The sequence below is a fragment of the Puccinia triticina genome, chromosome 5A (genome assembly GCF_026914185.1).
Source record: "Puccinia triticina chromosome 5A, complete sequence".
NCBI classification, from domain to species: Eukaryota; Fungi; Basidiomycota; class Pucciniomycetes; order Pucciniales; family Pucciniaceae; genus Puccinia; species Puccinia triticina.
Genome location: NC_070562.1, coordinates 7,688,389 through 7,710,293, shown reverse-complemented (window position 1 = coordinate 7,710,293; position 21,905 = coordinate 7,688,389). Strand labels below are relative to the sequence as shown.

Genomic DNA, 21,905 nt, shown 5'->3' with positions numbered 1-21,905 from the left:
TTCTTCTAAGATCAGATCAAGGCCTGATGAAATGCACTCATGGTAGACTTTGGACTTGAGTAAATCAATCAGGATTCAGGGCAAACCACATGTTGGGTAGGACTTCGCGCCACACTAATCATTTTGCTAGCATGTTGTTGATGGTTCCGCTCCATTTGATAAGAAGTGATTTGTGCTGATGTTGATACATTTCCAGCTTGTCCCTTAGCAACCGCTTGCCACTTAGCAAAGTCATGGCGCCTTGGCCATCCTTGCCAAATGCAATGTTCATTGCATCTTCCAGCTTGGTACTTAAGGGCCTGAGAAAGATGATTGGATTATTCAGTTCACACAACATTATGCAAAAAATGAGGAGAAAGGTACATTGAACGCATTCATCAATGCAAGATTTTAGCTGATTTCAATGAGCAATCCCCCATGATACAGTCCTTTGAAACTCAATACTCAATTGAGTCAGCTCCTCTTTAGAGAAGTCCAACGCAAGCACCGCATGAATTCTGTCTTGTACAGTAGGATCAAGAGCCCATGGGTCCTTTGATAGGCACATATAACCATTGTTCCAAAAAGGGTTGTTGAGGGGAATCTTTGTAAACTGTGCATAGTCAATTGGGGCGTTTTTGGGCAGATTGAGTTGTTTGGGACAGTGGTGCTTTAGATAGTCGGTACACCGGGATAAGAACCTGTTTAAAATGGTTATTACTGCTTTCTTCCGGCAACTAAGGGCATCAAAGATCTTCTCCTTCAGCACAGTCCCCAGCCGCTCTCCCCAAGCTTTCAAATCGTGCAAAGGTTGCATTTCTCCTTGTATCTCAACAGCAGCTTTGTAAAGTGCAGTTTTAGCACTCCAAAGCAGCCCCAGTCTCTGCTGTTGTTCCTCTCATTTTAATATTGAATTAATCCTGTTTTGATAAGAGGCACTTCACTAACTGTTCTCTGGCTCAGCACCTCCAAATTGAGAGCCTAATTTCTTGGCCTCTTCATCTTGCACAGCCTGAAGTGATCGGACATTGCGCAACAGGTTGATCATTCCGGTGGAATCTGAGTGAGCACCTGTTTGCAAACCCAAGACAAACATTTCACTATATACACCAAAAGAAAAATAACACAAAACCAATTTCAAAAGGTGAAAGGGAATGCGGAAAGGGTATTTTTTTGATTAGCACACGCAAGCCCCTTCAATGTTTTGCCTCTCTTGAAGAACTGAGCTTGCTCCTCCTGCCGTACAATATCTTCCTGGTTTTGATTGACTTGGAAATCTTGCTGAGCCTGCCATCGCTCTCTAAAGAAAACCTTGGTAAAGTGTGTACCATGTATATGTGGGTTTGGCTTTTGCAGCAGGTCATCTAGTTTTATTTTTGGCAAGTCAAAGCGTGGCGAGTTTTCCTTTCCAAAGTCAAAACTGAAAAATAAATTAGAGCTTCATATTACATATGATGAAACATGTAATCGGAGGGAAATAAAACACACATGTAGTTTTTCTATACCCGGACCCGGACCCGGCACCTGCCGGCGTGTGCTTGGTGGGTATACCGGGTACTGTGTGCAGGGGTGGGTACCCGCTCTGATATACTCACTGCCCGTGAGAAATCCCTCCCAGTCAGTAATACATACACTTGCTGACCGGGAGGGATTCCCACCGTCAGCAAGCTCACTATTACAGAGTGTGCATGATTTGGAAAACTCCTATTACAGAATGTGCATGGTTGGCAAACTCCTATTACAGAGTGTGCATGCTTTGGCAAACTCCTATTACAGAGTGTGCATGCTTTGGCAAACTCCTATTACAGAGTGTGCTTTGGCACACTCCTACAACAAAGTGTGATTTGGCACACTCCTACAACAGAGTGTGCTTTGGCACACTCCTACAACAGAGTGTGCTTTGGCACACTCCTATAACATAGTGTGCTTTGGCACATTCCTATTACGGAGTGTGCTTTGGGATACAGGGTATCCTGGATATCTGGTAGTTGTTGAGATGGTGAAGCCTGTTATGTAGTTGTTGTATGCTTGTAACTAGATATACTTCTACCAAGCAGCCCACTACTACAGTCTACCGGTTTCTCACTAGCTACTCTTTTCTGCACTGAATACCATATCTATTATTCACTGCCAAACCCCTCCGCGAGTAGCGGTAGCCCCTTGTTGGTTCCTGTGTCCCTTAACAGGTTATGAGACCCTCCAGTCTTGCTCATATCTTTGCATCAACCCGCCTCCTCATCCTCTCGGACTCAGAAGCAAACCTCTCTGTTGGTCAGACAGTCAATCTTCTATTCTCATGAGTACACTATCAAACGCCTCAACCAGCAATGTCAAATTTTTGCCAAGTTCAAAAGACATGTGGGAGGGCAGGCTAAACCTAAAGACAAGTAGGATAGGATTCAACACCTTACATGATGTATAAGCATCATTTCGTATCTACATTTTTTCCTTACACCTCAGCCTGAGTAAATAGAGGTTATAGTCAGGAACCCAATCCAATAATAAAAAGGGAGGGGGTATGGAATAATAAAGGAGTATAAGCTAACAAGTAAAAAGAGACATATTGATACCCTTTAACAACAAAAGAAAGTAGTCTTTCCCTGATGGCGCAACCGACTCGAGGGCGTTTTGGGAATGCAAAACACGCTTGACATTGTCAAGGGCACCCTCACTTGTCCTAAAGAGGACACCAAACTAGACGCCTCAGCAATTCGTTTGGCCAACTACTCCAAGGGCTACAATCCTAAAGAGATAGCGGCAGACTGGGACTCCCTATTGGATCTAGCCTGCCACACAATCCAACTCACTCTATCAGACCCTCTCTCTCAACAATACCAAAAAGTTAAACCGGCCTCTTGTTTATACTTGACAATTGTCAATGCATACAAGAAAAACACCAGGGCCCGTTGGATGCGTCTCCACAAAGCCTTTTGGAATGCTCGCCACAACCCAAATGAACCAATTGCACTTTGGATTGGTCATGTACAAGTTGCGGCCAATGATCTAATGACAATCGATGAACTTCCAACCAATCGTCAAATCGCCGATAAATTAGTTGGAGGACTTGACTCCTCGTGGTCCAACTTCAGGGACGCCATCGTCTACACCGCAACCGAGATGTCTCTAGACAATGTTGTTGGAGCTATGGAAGCCCACGAAGTGAGCCTCAACAGAAACAAATCAAACGATCTTGCATCAGCCTCCGCTGCCTACACCAAACAAGTAGCATGCGCAAACTGCGGCAGACGTGGACATCAATCAACTGAATGTACCAAACCCAAAAACTTTGGCAAAACTAAAGCTGGCGCCGCCACCACCGTCAAGCTAGGCGGTTATGACTCAGGTTCTTACAACAACAAAGAAGAAGAAGTCCATATAGTTTATGAGTAACTGATCCTTGTTAGCTATCAACATTTTTTTTCTCAGTATGCTATAGTCATACTTTAGCCTACCTCATGGTTATTCCGCTAGTATTAGTTGTTCTAACTCATACTAGTACAATTTCCAATTTCCAAGCTCTTTATTAGTACTGAATCATAGCTTGGTTATCAGCAAGGGGGGATGTTGAGATGGTGAAGCCCGTTATGTAGTTGTTGTATGCTTATAACTAGATATGCTTCTACCAAGCAGCCCACTACTACAGTCTACCGGTTTCTCACTAGCTGCTCTTTTCTGCACTGAATACCATATCTATTATTCACTGCCAAACCCCTCCGTGAGTAGCGGTAGCCCCTTGTTGGTTCAGTCCCTGTGTCCCTTAACAGTAGTGGTTGAGGTGACAGTCTACTGATTGCGCTAGCTTAACACTTGCAAGCACTTGCTGGCAAGAGCCATGCGCGAAGTGCATGCAAGGCTTATAAAAAAAAGAATTGTAAAAATCAACATCCCCGTTGTTTATCTGTTGCTCCGGCACAGCTTCCCCGGTAAATAGCAAATGAAGGAGAACCGGTATATACTGACTTACATAGCTAATTCCCTCGGAGGAGGAGCAACACCTCCCCCCTCCAATAGAGGGAATTAGTTAACTTTTGGCGGTGTACAACATTCCAAGAAGACAATTGAGTGTATCTCTCCTTGTAAAATCACCAAATTAACGCTTCCGTCCTAGGCTTTTGCTGAGAATGTATAGCTAGGTGTAAAAAAGACAGTTGATGAGCAAATTACAAATATGTTCTAAACATACTTTTCTGCTGGGGTTTTCCTTTGAATTCTACAGAAACTTCTCGGACCTACGACCTCGTCCCAACAATCCGGAAGGATTCAATCAAACACACATTGAGGCCTCCACCTTTGCCAGGAAATATCATTTATATCCACCACCCAAATCCTTACTGCGTAGACCGGTTACAGACTCCGTTTGTTATCGGCACAAGAAGCATTGTATAGCTGTGAAGAAAGTCGGGTGCGGAAAACCAGCGGTGGACTACCTTGGTGTGGGCTCAAAAGAAAGAACAAGCTTCTTAAAAATGAAAGGACAATGGTCACTCCCACACAAGACTTTGGGGAGATCTCATCTCTCCTAGACCATCCAAACCAAGTGCGTAACATGGTAGGATAGATTTATTTAGCGTTCAAAGAAGATAATAAACAAGGCATAGAATGTGAATTTTTCTTTATTTTCGGGGTAGTGGAGAGATCATGTGATAGTTGAGATGAACAACTGTATTTTATCTATTTATTTGTGTTGGGGGAGGGAAGCATGAAAAGAAGCAGAAGATAGGAAGAGAGATCACGTTCCGAGGTCGAGCTCATCATCTTCGTCGGCCTCTTCACCCTCCTCCTCCTCCTCCTGAAGATCGAATGCGTTTTCAGGGACCTTGTAGAGCCTGACGACGGGCTATAATAAACACAGGGCAGATTTCGCGAATGATCAGCAAGGGAAGGAGAGCATGCAGCCAAAAAAAAGGGGGTCGAAGGAGAATACCTTGTTGGGATCCTTCATCAGCAGATATTTGCCATCTTCCGCTTTGAATGCAAGGTCGATCGCCGTGCGAACGATCCCCCATCCGTTGGACAAGTTGACGTTGATCTGGGATGCAAAGTCTTTTGGCTTGAGCCACTGTTGACCAAGGATCACATGACGCGAGGCATCTCGTGGGTTCGCTCGTGAAATGTAACTGTGGGAGATGATCGGAATGTGAGAATCAGATCGGATGGATGATGGATGAGAGAGAAGGTGAATCGTACCCCATCTTCATCTGGTCGGCGCCAGCCAGGATGCTCTGGACTGCCCACTTGGCCAGCTTGCACGAGTTGTTCTTCATTTCAGTGGCGACGACAGCGCCACGTTGGGTGTCGAGTTTGGTCCTCCAATTAGGCGCGCCGCCGCTGCCTTGGCTGTTGGAGTCGAACTCGTTGAGAGTCCGGATCGTGATAAAGCTGTCCTCGTCCGATCCGCCCTGTTCCTTAGCAGCATTGTTGGCGTTAGGGCCGCGGAGGACGGCATCGACCTCGGTCCGGATGATCAGGGTCATCTCCTCTTCCTCGCTCAAGCTGAGGTCGAAGCTTCGGTAGCGAAGACCTGCCGAGGCACACGGCTCGGTCTCTTCCGGCCCGTAGAACGGGTTCGGGTGCTCGAACTGGTAGGCTGTCTTGGCGTCCTCCTTGACCACTTGTAATGCAAAGTTTTGGTTGATGAACGTCGCTTCGAGTGATAAGGCCGACGGCGTGTTCGGCGAATCTGGCTTGTCGGACTCTGCTGGGGGATCGGCCGCATTCTCATTGACGCTTAAAAAGTCTGAACGGAGGGGGTAGTGGGTCAGTTCCAGCTCACAGCAAGCACTTTGGAGAGAGATTTGGCGGACCGAAGGGACCTCCTTCTCTCTTGTCCAAAAACAGTTTCCCGCCCTCCTTGATGATCACAATGTCCCATGGATAGACTGATCGGGTGGCGCACATGAGCAAGCTCAAAACTGAGTCGGTCGTGAAGACTTGTCCTTTGTTTTGGGCAGCCAGTTCCTGGATGACTGGGTCCTCAGATGCAGTGGGATGGTATCGAGATCGGTCAAGAATCTGGAGCGACTGGGGGTTCTTGGTATTGATACGATCGTAGGTTCGGTCGTATTCGTAGAGGAAACCATGAGTGGAGCTGCAATTGAATTCATTTTAAAGAAGAAGAAAAAATGAGTGGCGCTAAACCAAGAGGTAGTTTCGAGAGAGAGAGAGAGAGAGAGAAAGGGGCGAACACATCTTCGGCGGCATCGACATCGACTTCCAGTCTCAGCTTGGCCAGCCGGGAAAATTCGATTTCCTCGAGCACCTGCCAGTCCTGGCCGATGACGACGGTGCTCTCACGAATACGCGAGTTGCGGTCGCCCCAGTCGCCCTTCCAGGACCCGCCGCCGCCCCTGCTCCACTGGCCGCCCCTCCGGCCGGCCCCCCCGCCGCGAGCGCCGGAGCCCCGCTCGAGTCTGCCGCCGCCCAGGCCGCGGCCTCGGCCGGTCGTCCCGCGGAGATTGCTGCCCCTTCCCCGGGCGCCGCGGTTGAGCCCCATGAGCCCGCCCGTGCCCCGGTTCGGCCCCGTGCCCCCACCCACTAGGTTGAAACTCGCTTCGTCCTCGTCGTGGAAATACGCAAACGTCCCGCCCTGCCCGGCTCCATACGCCTCTCTCGTCGATCCCCGGTTGGCCCGGAATCCTCGCTGTGCATTTGGGCCCAGACTCAGTTGTCCACTCTCTGCATTCCAGTCTACAATCCGCCCGATCTTGTCCGACTTTGAGAAAGGCGCATACGGAATGCTTTGTTTTTGGTATCACAGTGAGATATCAGGGTCAGTCTCGTGAGAATAGAACTGTGTGTTGTGATTGAAAAAAGGAATAAATAGTCTACTCTTTGAATTGGGTGGGCAGGGCCGTTGGAGATGGTCCCCAGGCGTCGGGATGATCGTGGATGGCAGGCAGTACGAAGTGGGGTGTTGATGTCGAGTGGTTCTCGGCCATGGTGGTGTCGTTTGGTCGTTTCGATGAGCTTGGTAGTTTTTTTTTTTTTTACTAATACTCGGGGGTGATCGAAGGCAGGGAGTGGTGCTTGAAAAGTGGGAAGGCTGTCGGTGACAGGCGGGGGATAGTCCACGTCGAGCGCCTGTCACGCCACCCGCAGACCCGTGACAGCCCAGGGCCATCCCAGCTGGAACACCCCCAGCCAGCCAACAACAACGACTGGGAACCAGAAATGCCGGCGACGAGAGCGAGGAGGACCACGGAAGGCCCCAGGGAGATCGACGAACTGGTCGACCTGCTCAAGCTGCCAGCAGCCCAAGACGACCACCAACTCCGCCAGCTCGCCAGCCAAGCCCACCAGCAGATCCACTCCACCCTACTCTCAAATGAGAACACCACCAGCCTATCTGACCAGGAGATTCTCGATCGACTGACACTGAAAGAAGAACTAGCCCAGAAAGAATTCCAAGCCGCAGACAGCCAAGTGAGTCTACCCACCTGACATGTGATAGGAGTACTGACTAGATGGGGTTCTAGCTCACAGAATCCACCCTGGCCGTCCAGAGGATGATCGGAGAAGCTCGGCAAGAGATCCAGACCCTGAAACCGCAGAGCGAGCAGATACACGAAGAGTACATGCGGCACGAGGACGAATACATCGACCATCACGAGTCCCTCAAGCCCGGCCGGACCCCCAGCGCGCCAACCTCCCAGAAGAGGCCGCAGAAGCCAGGCTTGGTCGAGGCCTTGGCCGGGCAGATCGGATGGCTCAAGGAGCTCGGCCGGCTCAAGCTCTGGTTCGGCGTCCTGCTCGACTTCAGGGACCGGACGGCCGAGCTGGTCCACCAAGCCACCCATCCCGATGGGCGAGCAGCAGGCCCAGCGCCGGCCAGGGAGACCGAGGCGCTCGCCGACCAGATCTTCGAGCTGATCCAGTCCTACCAAGACTTCCGTCGCCTCGCCCCACCCAACAACAACGTCTCCCGCTTCACCCTGTACGACTACATCCACCAGATCATCCGCCACGCGCTCAGCGGGCTCATCGAGGCCATCGCCGGGTCAGCCTCCCTCCTCCTCCTCCTCCTCTGCCTGCTTTTGCGATGCTCAGACCGGCCTGCTTTGTTTAGCCATCTCGCACAGACGCTCGAGGACGAAATCGCCTGGCCCCAGCCGAGCCGTGCCCCGCTCGAGTTCAAGGCGCCGAGCACGACTCGGATCCTAGCGTCCTTCAAGACCGCCGTCAACTTCCAAAACAAGTACGTCTATCAAATCCCTACAAAGAAAACTGACTTTTTTTTTTGTAACAATGATCTGTCATGTGTGTTATTATCTAGGTTGAACAGCAGACCTGATTTGGTCTCGTTGGCTGAACAACAACCCGAGCGAGCAGACCAAGACGGTGTGGTTTGGCTGCCCCTCGCTGAGGGCTCGATCCTTCTCAAGGCGATTCTGCGGCCGATCATCTTGCGCTTCCGGTTCCATTTCGACAGCTCTCGGCCGACGAACCGGCTAGACAAGGTGTGTGTATTCCTTTCAGCTCTTCTTCCTCTGCCTTTTCGGGTCCCTCTCGGCGTTTTGAAAGAGAATACTCATCCCAAAGATTGTTTTTTTTTTCGCTTTGTGTAGCCTGAGTGGTACTTCAATCACGTGCTTGACCGGCTGGCCGAGCACGAAAAATTCATCAAGTCTGATATCCAGAAACTATTCGAAATGAGTGGCCAAGGCTCGACGAAAGTATTTGTAAATCCTTCTTAAAATTTATGGTATCAATCAAAGCAAACGTAGCTGAAAGTATGGCGGGATGGATTCCAGCACGGCTTTACGGTCCAGTTGATCAAGATTGTCGAGAAGAAGCTCAAGCGGCGCATCCCGCGTATGCTAGAGATGAAACCGATTCTGGCGCATACGATCGAAAGTGCGATCGCATTCGATCAGACGATCAAGCAGATGGGCTATCTGTCGAGCGAGCCATCCACGACTGGGTACAGTGCTCAGTGGCTGGGCACAGCCGATGCAATTCTGTCCAATCCGCATTGGTTCAGCGTTTGGTTCGAGGCCGAGAAACGCTGTAGGTCTCTCCCTTTTTATTGCGTGTTTGGATTGACCTATCAGCACTGAGAGCTTGCGTTTTTCTTCTTGTGATGGTAAGTTGTGGATGACATGTGCCTGGAGATTATCAGCTCGAACGATACGTGGGAGATCAACGAGGAAGACCAACGGCCGATGAGCATGGGCCTTCCGGGGACGAATTCGTCTCTGGGGATGCAAGACCTGGTGGAGCAGATCAAGAGCAAATACGAACTCTTACCGCGACTGAGCTACCAGACGGCGTTTCTGGTGAAGATCCAGATGGTCGTCCTGGAGGCGTATTCGCAGCGGATCGGAGGCGTGTTGGACGGCTTCGAGCGCAGCCGACTGATCAGCGTCGTCGGGGGTGACTCGGGGCGGGCCAAGATGAATGTGGGGATGAAGGGCCTCGAACGGCTGGTCAAGGTGTACATCAGCTGCAACTGGCTCTTGGCCTGCTTCCGGACCTGGAACGACGACCTGGTGAGAGAGCCTCCCCCTCGTCACTGCCATGCAGACCTCTCTGACTCTGTGCATCGATACAGTTCTATGCCGAGCTGTATGACAAACTCGGCCGCGAGGAAAGCCCAAGCCCGGAGCTCGACAAGCTCCTGAGGTCCGTCGAGGCCGCAGCAGGCTTGGATCGCACCCTGTTCAGTCTGGCGGTGGCCCGGTTCGAGGAGCTCGCTAAACGTGCCGAGGCGGCGATCGTGCGCCAAGTGGTGCAAGAAATCTCCGCCGAGCTGAAGCCGTATTTCGCCAAGTCAGTTACTCTCTCTGCAGCCGTGTGTTCTTCCAGTTTCTGATCTCTCTCCCCCTTCAAACAGACGATGGGATCTGGAGTCAGGCCCGGAGACTGAGGGAAGTGGAGGAGGAGCAGCAGAGGTGGACGAGCTCTCCCCGGAGATCGTCCCGGCGATCGGGCTGTGGAAGGCGCGGATGAACTATCTGCGGGGGACGGTGGGGCCGCGGGTGAAGCTGAACCGGCTGGTGAAGCCGATCGCACAGGAGATCGAGGCCAAGTTGCTGCTCAAGATGGTCTTTGAGCCCTTCTCGATCCGCGCGATCAGCCATCGGGGCGGGCTCCAGATCCAGTTCGACCTCCTCTTCGGCTGGCTCAACACCACCACCACCACCTCTCTCTCTGCCGACCGGTCTACACAGCCCCTGAGACTGGAGCGACACTTCTCCAAGGTGCTCGATGCTTGTAAACTCCTCACCTGTCCTTCCGCCTCCTCCCCCTCTTCTGTGTCTGCCCCGCTCATGTTCGAGGAGCTCGTCCGCATCTGCTTCGATGAGGCCTCCCCCGAGCGGGAATGCAAGCGCCTGTTGAAGGAGCGGGTGCAGGTGTCGTGCCTCTCGCGATCTGAATGCCAGTTGGTGCTCAAGAGACGTCCGGAGTGTTGGAAGACTTGACCGCCTTTGTCTTGCAATTTATGTATTCATGTATTGGCCTGAGTCTGTTGTCTTGGGGTCTGTTTTGTTGTGTGTGTCCCAGCTGAGCGGGAGTGCTCGGTGGGGCGTTTTCAAGGTGTTCATGATTCGCTCCACAAAGACATCCACCGAAATTTGAAAACCAAAAAAAAATGAACGAACGAACGAACGAACGGAAGATGGAAGGAAGCAAGGAAGGAGCGAGGATGGAACAAGAGTAGCAGCAGCAGACGAACTACCGCCAGCCCCGAGCCAGCGGAACAAAACGAGCAAAACAACCAGCAACACCCACATCCAAGCGCAAGAGAACAGCCAAGCGGACGACCAACGACAAGCAGCACGAGCACACCGAGCATCACAACCACCACCATCCACACCCACGCCCCACCCCGTCCCACCAACAGCAAGTGATCACAAGCCAGTTCAACCACCACAACCACCACGTCCAGCCCCAGACACAGCCCGCCCCCGCATCCCACTTCCAACTCTCAATCATGCCCACACACAAAGACTTCCCAATGCTCAGATGCGGCTGGAACAACTAAACAACAAGCAGGAGACAAGCACACACTTGGCCTTCTGTGGGGGCAAGAACAAGTCGGAGGGGGAGGAGGAGGCAGTCTTGGGGCAGCGGTGGGCAGATATGTTATCCAAACTCTCATTGTAAATTGAAGTTTTGGACTTGATGGTTCAATTTATGGTGTTGCAAGCGCGTCTGGGCACATACCCAACTCCCGCTTGGCCGAGTGCCTCCGGGGGTTGGGTATGTGCCCAGCGGGCTTGATCAGGCAGGTTGCACATTTTTGGGGAGGTTTTTGAAGCGTCCTTGTATGCTGGAAAACACCCATTAAGAAGCAAAACAAGTCCAGTCGTTTGGGGACCTGGAATTAATGTTCCCACGTGCCACAAGTTTCAAATAATTTAGCGAATCATGATAGATGTATATTCAAGTGTTTCAGAACTTTTTAGCCACTTTTCAAGATAAGGCTTTCAAAAATTAGGAGATTGCATCTTGACAGATTTCATGCAAAATTCCCCTTACAGGCAAAATTCCAAAAGAAATACCTACAACAGCGCAGTATTATCTCAAGACCCTAGCCCCTGTTAGACCCTGACAAGAGTCAGGACCCATTTTCACAAATGGCAGCTGAGATCCCCTTGCTGTAAGACTCAAACTTGGTAGTAACTTCTATGTTGACCACGGCATGTGTTACACCAGGGGAGACTTTGACACACTCTCCAGAGAGTGCCAGAGTCTAATTTTATGTTGTTCTGGGCCTGATGTGAGTCAGATGTGGATTAGGAAATGATTGGTAACTTCTTCAGAAGTCAATGGGAAGTGTGTCAGAAGTGATGCGGAATTGTCACATTACCTTGCGCATTGTTGTATAGAATCATTTAATTTTCTAAGGATAACTGAATTACAAACTGTCATGAAATCATAGTTAATCAATGCCCAATTATTACTCATTTATCATAGTTAATCAATGCTCAATTATTACTCATTTATGGCGTGTTTCTGTTAATCAATTTCTCTATGTCAAAGGGGTTCCACACAATGTAAATGTGACTCACGGGGGCTTTCATGGCTTTCTGACCAGTTTTTACTTGTAATGAAGCTGTGAAAGGCCCCTCCAATGATCTTTCACTCTAATGTACGCACGTACACAAGGGTGAAATTGGCAAAGTGGAAAAAAAAATCACATGCATGTGCATGGACAAACACAAAAAATCCCCACAAGCTTATATATGTTAAGAAGCCAGGATGTCTAGCTGAAATCTGGGACCACACACCTCCAAGCTTGACTTGAATCATATTTTCACCCTACTTTCATCCTTTTTTGGCTCAATTCTAGATGATACTGGCCTTCTTTGGGGAAATATGCCAATTCAGATGGGATTTTCACATCATTCTAACAGGGGTGTACATGTTGATCTGCGGTAGGCCCAACCTGTGATTTGTAACAAACTTACACCCGCGCACATGACAGTTACATTAGCAAAGTGAAAAAAATGACCATCTTCATGCGCATGTAAATTTGATTGTTGCAATTGTGTCTTAGTGGTTCCAATCACATTCCAGTTGTGTTCCAGTTGATTTCTGCATGACTTCTGGATGGTTTATGCATGAATCCAGGATAAGTTTCAGATCATTTGTGGATTAGTTCCAGATTTTTTCATTAATTCTTACACTAATTTCATCAAAGGCATCCAGCACAGTTACGGAAAAATGGTACAGTATGGCACTCTCTGGAGAGTGCGTCAAAATCTCCCCTGGTGTTAGACCACTGATTGCCTCAACAGTATTCTGCTGAAATGGGATGTTTGAGCCAGAAATGGAAAGTGGTTTCTTGATCTGATGGTTACTTAATTTGAGAGACAGAAAGATAGCAACCAAAACTCTCCTCACTGTTGGTTGGATCACAGGAAGCCACATCTCTCAAAACAATGCAGCTTCTCCTGAAAAGGGTAACACTGGATCGATACAATTCAATGCAATGTTCTGTGTTTTTCATATTGTAATGTTGCAGTGCTACCTTTTTTGCTGTGACTTTTAAGAGTAACAATTTTTTTTGCGCCTTGCGCGTATCAAAACAAGTCAATCTTTGTAAGATTGTTACGGGATGGTAACGCAAATAATGGAATAACGGTCTTTTTCCACCAAAAAAGGCTAAAAAAGCCAAAAAAAAACACAATACCACGGCGATATTGACATTATATCAGCGGCAAACAGAATTGATAATCTAAACCTACTATTGGTAACGCACTGCCGTTACTGGTAACGGTAACGGTAACACACTGAAAATCAATACAATATTGATACATCAACCTTACTGGTATCACATTGACCCAGTGTTTCTCACAGTGCCCCTTTGACCTGCGGAGTTCTGAAGATTAGTGGAACAGAGCAGTAAAGAGAAGATGTCATCTGTGATCACTCAGCCCAGTAAACATTTATGGTGTTCAAAATAGTATAATATTTTTTTAAATAAAATTATAAACTGCAATTTTGGCTGGTAGATGTCACTTTAAGCTTTAAGCACACTGAAATCTCCCAGCCAAACTTACCTTTATGATTTTATTTAAACAGTGGAATAAAAAATTTTGAACACCATAATTCTTGAAGAGAGGTGGTGTGATAAGCCAATACTGAATATGGGCCCAAAATCAAAACCTTTTCCCTCAAAAATAACCCTCTCTGGACTACTCAAGTCCCCACCTACCTCAAAGATCAAGATCAGGACATTTCATACCCACAGGCAGGCCCACTTTTCCTCTTCCCCTTTCCCCCACCTTCTGGGTACCCACCTACACAATCCCCATATTTTCTCTCTTCTCAATCCAGCATGACATTTCTCATCCTGACATTATCTACACATGTAATAACCATAGAGATCCCAGCTTTGTTACCCCTTGTTCCTGTCAGCCGGTGTCTCTAGTGCAACAGTTGGTTGATGATGTGAGAGATCCAAAGCCAGCGTTCTGACAGTGATTCAGGTGAACTGGCAATCTTGATACAGTGATTCGAGTATGTATCTGAAGATGAGGAGGAAAGTTGATATGATGTTGTCTTGTCTTGGATTTCTTGGGAACATAGAAACAAACAAGGTACAACTAATATAGAGATGATGAATTGACTAACTCTATACAAGCATATTATGACCATAATGAAGTGAAGGTAGAGTAAGGGGGGAGATAAATATTGTAGACTGTGTAGAAAATATAACATTAACTCACTGGAGGTATGTTGTATTTACTTGCAGGCTGACAGTTCCCCTTGTTTTATTTGTTACAAAATATATGTTTCAGCCTCTCTCTTGTCATTCTTTCACGTGATATTTAATCTTTCCTTCTGGTGTTTTGTTCCTTATTTCATTTTCTCTCCACCTCCTTTCCTCCCATCATCTTTCCCAGAACTTTTGATCCACATGGCAGTTTCAGCATCAGCCCATTCATTGAGAATTTTCACTTTTTCATGCTTGTTCTCTGATTCCCTTAACCACAACTCAGCCTCACCATATTTTCTATATAGTCTAGCCTCTTTTACCATACCTTTTGTTCCCCATCAGATCCTGTCCAAGCAATCCAGATCACTAGTCACTCATCATTAGCCTTTTTTATGCCAATAAACCAGATTGGACAAAATTGTTATATTCCTGAAACTGAAACCTATTAGATGAGCAGAAAGTACCCTGGACATACCTCAAGAATCTCCACAGCCACATCCTTCCTCCAGATTCCATACTCTGATATCTTTTTCTTGTTCCCCTGACTGCCAAGGGGTAGAGATGTCCCCATTGAACCCAGGTACCTGTGGCCTGTTTTGACTCAATCCTGACATCTGCACCCGCACCTGCACTAGTTGGCGGATACCCTCTGGCCTAGGCGGGTACATGTGCAGATACCCGCAGGTACTCGCCCCTTGGAACTCACATCAGCAACTGGAAGAGACTGCTTCCAGTCAAAGAGGCTGTATGACCTTGGTGAACAGAAGGAAACCCTTCTGGTTGCAAGATGATATCTGCAACCAGGAGGGCTTCCTTCTGGTCTTTGAGGTTGTATAAACTCTGCAACCAGGAGGGCTTCCTTCTTTTCTTTGAGGTTTTATAACCTCTGCAACCAGGAGGGCTTGCTTCTGATATTTGAGTTGTATAACCTCTGCAACCAGGAGGGCTTCCTCCTGGTATTTGAAGCTGTATAACCTCTGCAACCAGGAGGTTGCCTTCTGTTAGCACGTCAATGTTGTTTAACCTCTTCAACCTGGAGCATCTACTTCTGGTCGCTGAGGTTGTTTCAGCTCAGTTACCAGTAGGATTTCCTCGCGGTTGCCAAAGTTGTTTAACCCCTCCAACCAGGAGGATTTCCTTCTGGGCGCCAAGGTTGTTTAACCTCTGATACCAGGTGGATTTCCTCTTGATAGCCAAAGTTTTAAAATCTCTACTACCAGGAGCATTACCTTTTTGTTGCCAAGGTTTTTTGACCTCTGCTACTGGGAGGGTTTCCTTGTGCTTGTCAAGATACAGCCCCAGCAGCTGGAGGGAGTCCCTCCTGGTCAAAGATTTTGTATGACCTCAATGAAAAGGAGGTTTTTTACGCCTGCCAAGGTTTTAAAAGGCATCCAGGCTTCCGGCCAACCGGGTGGGTGTGGCTGTAAATACCTGGGTACCCGCTGGAATTTTCCCAGAATCCTAGACATCTGCACCCAACAGCCTTTGCGGGTATCTGCAATCAGTGGTGGGCAGCTACATTATCCAGAATTCCACATTTGTTTTAAATTCCAATTTTGCACACAACTGTTTGACTTATCAGCAAGATTTAAACATTAGGGCTTTGTATTCCCAGTATCTTTCATTTGAGCAAAAAAAATCATGTTTACTGAGTTATTTTCTTCTAATCATCAGTTACACAACAAATTTTCAGTAATCTGTAACTTAGTTAAAAGATAACTGAAAATTTGTTGTGTAATTGATGATTAAAAGAAAATCACTCAACAAACATGGCAATTTATTTGAGAAAATCAAAGATACTGGGAATACAGAGCCCTGATGTTTAAATCTTGCTGAAAAGCTGAACCATTGTGTACAAAATTTGAATTTACAAAAGAAAAATGTGGAATTTTGGATAGCGTATCTGCCCACTGCTGCTACAATGGGTTTGTTGGAGACATCTCTACAAAGGGGGTTGTATTGGTTAAAAACCCCTGCAATAGGGTTGAGCGGGGGCAACCAATGTAATATTGGTCTCCCAGACCAATATTATATCAGTGAGGGCCACCAATGCATTATCCCTTGGTTTTAATGTGTTGGTGGGGCCCTCCAATGGAGGATCTGTCAGCCACAGAGTACATGTCACATTACCTTACACGTACCAAGTACCACCAGGAAAAAACAATGTTCCCTTGGCAGCAAGTGACATTTGAACAGCTCTGGCCATCTATCCAGCATCTAACCACAGCTGGTACATCATAGCACAATTGCAATAACTGAGTATAAATTTGTTTGCCTTGCACAGCCAGCAGCGGCTAGTGTAGCTCATTCTGCCATGTGCATCTGCTCAAGCAACACCTGAGTTGTTCAACACCTCTCTCTCTACATTGACACTAGGACAAGGGTGTTGATAAACACATGCCCGTCCCCCTGGTGCACGCCCACGCCCACACCCTTCAAAAAGGGCGTGTGGGGCCGCACACCCTTCAAAAAGGGCATGTGGGGCCACACAACCTGTATTTGCGGAGGGTGTGCACACCACTGTATGGGGGTGCAAGGGCATGCATGCCCCTGTATGGGCGTGCAAGGGCGGGCACGCCCCTACATGAGCGTGCAGGGGTGTGCCCCGTGCCTGCTCGCTGAGAGAGATACCTCTTGGCAAGCAGGCATACACATCCCTGCTTGCTGAGAGCCCCTCGGCGGGCAGGTGCAAGTATACCTGCTCGCCGAGAGCCCCTCGGCGGGCAGGTGCATGCGTGCCTGCTCGCCGGTATCCCTCTCGGCGAGCAGGCATACATACACCTGCCCGCCGAGAGCCTCTCGGCGAGCAGGCACACATGCACCAGCCCCGAGCAAGTATACCTGCTCGCCGAGGGGCTTACCTCCCCGAGAGCCCCTCGGCGAGCAGGCACACATGCACCTGCCCCCCGAGCAAGTATTCCTGCTCGCCAAAGGGGCTACCTCGCCGAGAGCCCCTCGGCGAGCAGGCACACATGCACCTGCCCGCCGAGCAAGTATACCTGCTCGCCGAGGGGCTTACCTCTCGGCGAGCAGGTATACATACACCTGCCCGCCGAGGGGCTTACCTCTCGGCAAGCAGGTATACATACACCTGCCCGCCGAGCCTGCTCCACGAGAGCCTTTCGGCGGGCAGGTGCAAGTATAACTGCTCGCCACGTACAGCTGCTCGCCGAGGGGCTCTAGGCGAGCTATGCCTGCTGTCCGAGGGGCTCTCGGCGAGCAGGGATGTGTATGCCTGCTCGCCGAGGGGCTCTCGGCGAGCAGAGATGTGTATGCCTGCTCGCCGAGGGGCTCTCGGCGAGCAGGGATGTGTATGCCTGCTTGCCAAGAGGTATCTCTCTCGGCGAGCAGGCACGGGGCAAACCACTGCACGCTCATGTAGGGGCGTGCCCGCCCTTGCACGCCCATACAGGGGCATGCATGCCCTTGCACCCCCATACAGCGGTGTGCACGCCCTCCGCAAATACAGGTTGTGTGGAGCTCTCGGCAAGCAGGGATGTGTATGCCTGCTCGCCAAGGGGCTCTCGGCGACTGTCCGAGGGGCTCTCGGCGAGCAGGCAAGGTGCACGCCCATACAGGGACATGCACACCCTTTGACTTGCACGCCCTTGGCAAATACAGGGCATGCGGCCCCACACACCCTTTTCAAAGGGTGTGGGCGTGGGCGTGCCCCCGGAGGACGGGCATGCGTTGATCAACGCCCGTTTTGCGGATCAGGGGAAGTATTTACATACATATGTGTGTAACAGCACAAACTTCCCTGCCTTTGCTGTATGTACATAGCAAGGCAGGCCTAGCAGGCTTGTTGAACTTGCACAACAGTCATAGGCTCTTAGCTCAGTGGCTCACTGTTAGTGCAGAACTGTGCCAGAATGAACATTGCTGGGTGGTACTGGGGATCCTTGAGCTGGGCCAGTGAGCACTGAGCCATGAGGATATGTATGTACATAAACCACTAAAACATACTGAGCACCAAGGACACAGGTGGCACAGGATCAGAGCCACTTTGGAGCTGCAACCAAAGCTGTCAAATGTCACTTGTCTCCAAGGTGCTATTGTTTTTTCCTGGTGTACTTGCAATTGTTTATATTACACATAGTACACTCTTTTACATCTTCATTTACATACACACATCATTAGATATAAGGTTAAGAATTTACTCTTGTTGTAAATTACATAACATTTAACCCTGCTTAAGAATAGTTACATCAATCTACTGTTGTTATAAGAGTCAAGTTACGTGTAAAATTAATATTAGAGTATACCTTAATATTACTGTACACATGAAATGCCCTTAACCAAGTATCACTCATTTATCCCCTGTTATGTCTCATTCCTCTTGCACATAAACTATTTATTATGATACACATACATAACAAATATATGATGTAATCCAATTCAAAGAGCAATGGATGGACTCAATGTCACAATGATCAACCAGTGTTAAACTGCTACAGATCTGGTGTAATCACCAATTGATCTGTAGTCCAATGATCTGTACTGATCATCACATTGCCCTGATCATTTCCAATACTGATCCTTCAGAGGATCTGTCTCCTTTGAGTGCTTCCAGCTCCCCCCAGGTCCTGGAGCCCCTCCAGGCACCTCATTCCCACTCCTGCTATTTTTCTTCAGTATATAAAAATGCCCCCATGGACTGTTTATCCCTCAGAATATCATTACAGCAAGGTTTAACCCATACTAGAGTTAAACATTGCTTTTATTCTCACCCAACCTTCAATTCAGAAATAACATCTATCCTTAATTACACTTACCTCTTGGTAGGTAAAACCACAAACCCAAGTTGAGTTATTCCTTGAATGCATATCAACACTTTGTGTTGATCTGGATATGCCATCATTGAGCAAGCCTCTCAGTCCTTGATTAATGATTGAGTGAAACATTTTACAGGTCTTACCAGGCCACTCCTGGACCATACTTGGTGCACTCCATCATCAATCTGCTAGTAACAACCCTCTGAGACACAGGTAGTTACCTACAGGCCAACAGGATTGGTTGGGGAGACCAATGTTATATCAGTTGCCTCTTGTTGACCTTACTGTGAGGGGTTGCAACCAATACAATCCCCTTTGCAGTGCCTTAGAGGCAGCCCTTCAAGCACCAATCCTTGTCAAGCTTTATTCATCTCAAGAGTAGTTCCACAAGTGGTGTCCCAACAGTGGCTGAAGATCTTTAGTTTCAATCCTTACTTTATTTCTTAGTCTAATATAATAGTTACAGGATTAGCTAGTGATCTCAAAAAAACCTTAGATTTAAAACAATCACATACCTTAACGCTTCTTTACAACCCTTAGCATTTTTTTCAAAATTACTTCAAAAAACTCCTCAGATCCTTTCTTAAACTTCACAACATTCTTATCCACCTTTTCTCAACACATTATCAACCAAAAGTATTTAGATACACCTAACCTATCAGTCCTGTAACCTCAGGTGGAATGAATCTTACCAAGGAGGAATGTGTTCAAAATGATTTCGAAACCCTCCTCACCTAGTATCTACACTATAGGAATGGGTGGAATCAGCACACTGGAACAACTCAATTTATTTAGTATCCACTTTGAAAATATCACTTACTAATTTACCATACTTTTCTGGAACGGCCTCAGTCCAAGATTGGAAATGCAAATATCTGATCCTCTTCTCTGGGATGCTTATTTTATCTTATCTGATAACTACCACCCTACAGTATCATACTCCAGTATATATTCAAAGAATTCAGAACCAGGAGTTCTTGTCAGGAAAGTGCCAGTCAACCTTTGTTGGTACCAGAAGTTCAGCAATCAAGTCAAGATCGCTCAGTCTCTATGGAAGGCAAAAATCCAGAAAACAACTGGTACCTGGTTTGGATACAGAAGAAGCCAGCTCCCCAGTCAAACTCATACCACTTTCCTCTTCAAAAATCTCCCCCCAGGTCTTTGGAAATCTTATAACCCAATCCAGTGAATGGGTTATATTTAGCTAACAACTTAGTAAGCATTGGGTGCTGGTTGGGCCTAAGGCCCATCAACATCCACACCAGAACCAGCCACTTGGGGGCAAGCTTCTTTGTGAGCCTCCAGAGAGGCTTTGTTAAGCGCGCACTTAACCCGGGTCTCAACTCATGAACTTGGCCGGTCGGGTTTGGGCAGATTTTTTTGTCAATCGGTTGGCCCATGAACCCAACTTTGACCCGAATACAGGGAGCCTGGAGACCAATCATTATTCAATCAGATGTAACAGCTGGGTCCAAGACGTGTATAAGCAGCAATGTTCTAACAAGGAAAACGTGAAAAACAGAAGAGATAGATGTGTTACTACTCCATTTCAAGTCATTGACAAACTTTGATAGCATTGGAAGTAGCTTGGGAGAACAAAGTGTTCCAAGTAACAAACCAAATTTTGAAGTAGCTTAGAGATGAGCAATCTGTGCAAGTAGGTATAATATAAAGATCTGCGAGGAGCAAGCAAGATTGGAAAGGAGAGATGATATCATTGAGGTGACCACTTGAGTTTCTCGCAGGGTGTTCGAAAGGCGCTTTCAACTGAGCCACTAAACAACTGAGAGATTTTGAGATTTTTCGAGCTGATACTTCCAATAAGTCGAGTTGGTAAGAAGACATTTCTGTACAAAAGGGTTCCTCATTTCTGTCAATTCCCTCTAGTGATGTTATCTTTTTAAAAAACAACTTTGATAGTTTGAAGAGAGGTATGCACGATTGAGCGAGCCGTATGACTAGTGGAGTGCGCATGTCTTCGTCGTTTTCTGGATTGGCCATGACGATCAGGACGTCCAAGAGCCGATCGATTTCCGCCACATGTTTTTCCAAACCTTTACAGACGATGTCTAGTTCAGATGCGCTTGACCACCTCATGGCTCCGTCGATCGAACGAAGGGCAGCGGGGAATGAATTTCCTGCGCGACTTCGTTGGTCCTCTTGTGGCAGCGAGAATGCCCGAATGAGCCGACGGGAGCAGTCTGAGAAAAAGAAAGCCAGGTCACGTTGCATTTCTTTCCTGATCGAGTGAGCCAAGCCGCGAAGTCTGTAGCATTTGAGCTCTTTTAAGTGTTGGTCATCTGTTGGGTTCAGTGCAGGTACTTGTCCGGGGATGATGCGATTAACGGCACGAATTATTTGATCCAACGTCAGTTCGAGTTGCGGCAGGATCTCTAAGACGAGCACGAGGGTGGGGGCCGGGGTTTTGCGCAAGCTATGGCGGAGCCCGCCCAACAAAGGTTTCGGAAAGCTTTCAATATGCCGTCGTAGTTGAGGTAGCAGGTTATATTCCAGCTGAGTTAGAAGCTCTGCTTCTGAACGCAGCCGGTCGATAGATAGATCTGCCGGGGTATCAGTGATTCCCAGATGGTAGTCATACTCGGCCAAACGTTTGAGGCCCTTTATGACGAATTCTGCAGGGTTGTGTGAGCCAAGTCAGCCCCTGGTTTCCGGATTTCTGGGTTGATGATTTCGGAAGCTTACCCGCTTGGTGCTGAAGCTGTTGCCTCGTCAGGCTACCAGATTCGGACATGTCTGCGACTCGAGCGCGTTCGTTGCTTTTCCTTGATATGGCGCGTCTTGAGTCGCTCGAGATTTGACGGTCGACTAGAGTCCGAGAGCATGGAGGCCTGCAGTATCCGTGTCGCCGGGGGAAGGTCGGTCAGAGCATCCCGGCTAGATTAGCGTGGACTACCTGAATAGCTCGGATCACGCGGAGCAGATCGGAGCGGCCGGCCGGACGTGAATCTTCGGTATGCAGTATG

General features: G+C 48.2%; 3 protein-coding genes across 3 annotated transcripts; 1 reads left to right on the top strand and 2 right to left on the bottom strand.

Annotated features, from left to right (window-relative positions):
• Positions 1-4,323: 4,323 nt before the first annotated feature.
• On the bottom strand, positions 4,324-6,917 carry PtA15_5A884 (uncharacterized protein; the record flags this gene model as incomplete). Its single annotated transcript, XM_053169692.1, has 7 exons — positions 4,324-4,365; positions 4,796-4,816; positions 4,904-5,096; positions 5,167-5,716; positions 5,784-6,067; positions 6,165-6,716; positions 6,808-6,917. 7 exons carry the CDS (start codon positions 6,915-6,917, stop codon positions 4,324-4,326), a joined length of 1,752 nt encoding a protein of 583 aa, XP_053020864.1.
• Positions 6,918-7,149: 232 nt separating this feature from the next.
• PtA15_5A883 (uncharacterized protein) lies at positions 7,150-10,400 on the top strand (the record flags this gene model as incomplete). The annotated part of the gene is made up of 9 exons (XM_053169691.1): positions 7,150-7,401; positions 7,482-7,975; positions 8,045-8,173; positions 8,252-8,435; positions 8,544-8,657; positions 8,730-8,985; positions 9,067-9,467; positions 9,530-9,747; positions 9,812-10,400. 9 exons carry the CDS (start codon positions 7,150-7,152, stop codon positions 10,398-10,400), a joined length of 2,637 nt encoding a protein of 878 aa, XP_053020863.1.
• Positions 10,401-20,635: 10,235 nt separating this feature from the next.
• PtA15_5A882 (uncharacterized protein) lies at positions 20,636-21,673 on the bottom strand (the record flags this gene model as incomplete). The annotated part of the gene is made up of 4 exons (XM_053169690.1): positions 20,636-20,735; positions 20,861-21,122; positions 21,462-21,554; positions 21,625-21,673. The coding sequence occupies 4 exons, from the start codon at positions 21,671-21,673 to the stop codon at positions 20,636-20,638; spliced, it is 504 nt and encodes a 167-aa protein (XP_053020862.1).
• Positions 21,674-21,905: the final 232 nt, after the last annotated feature.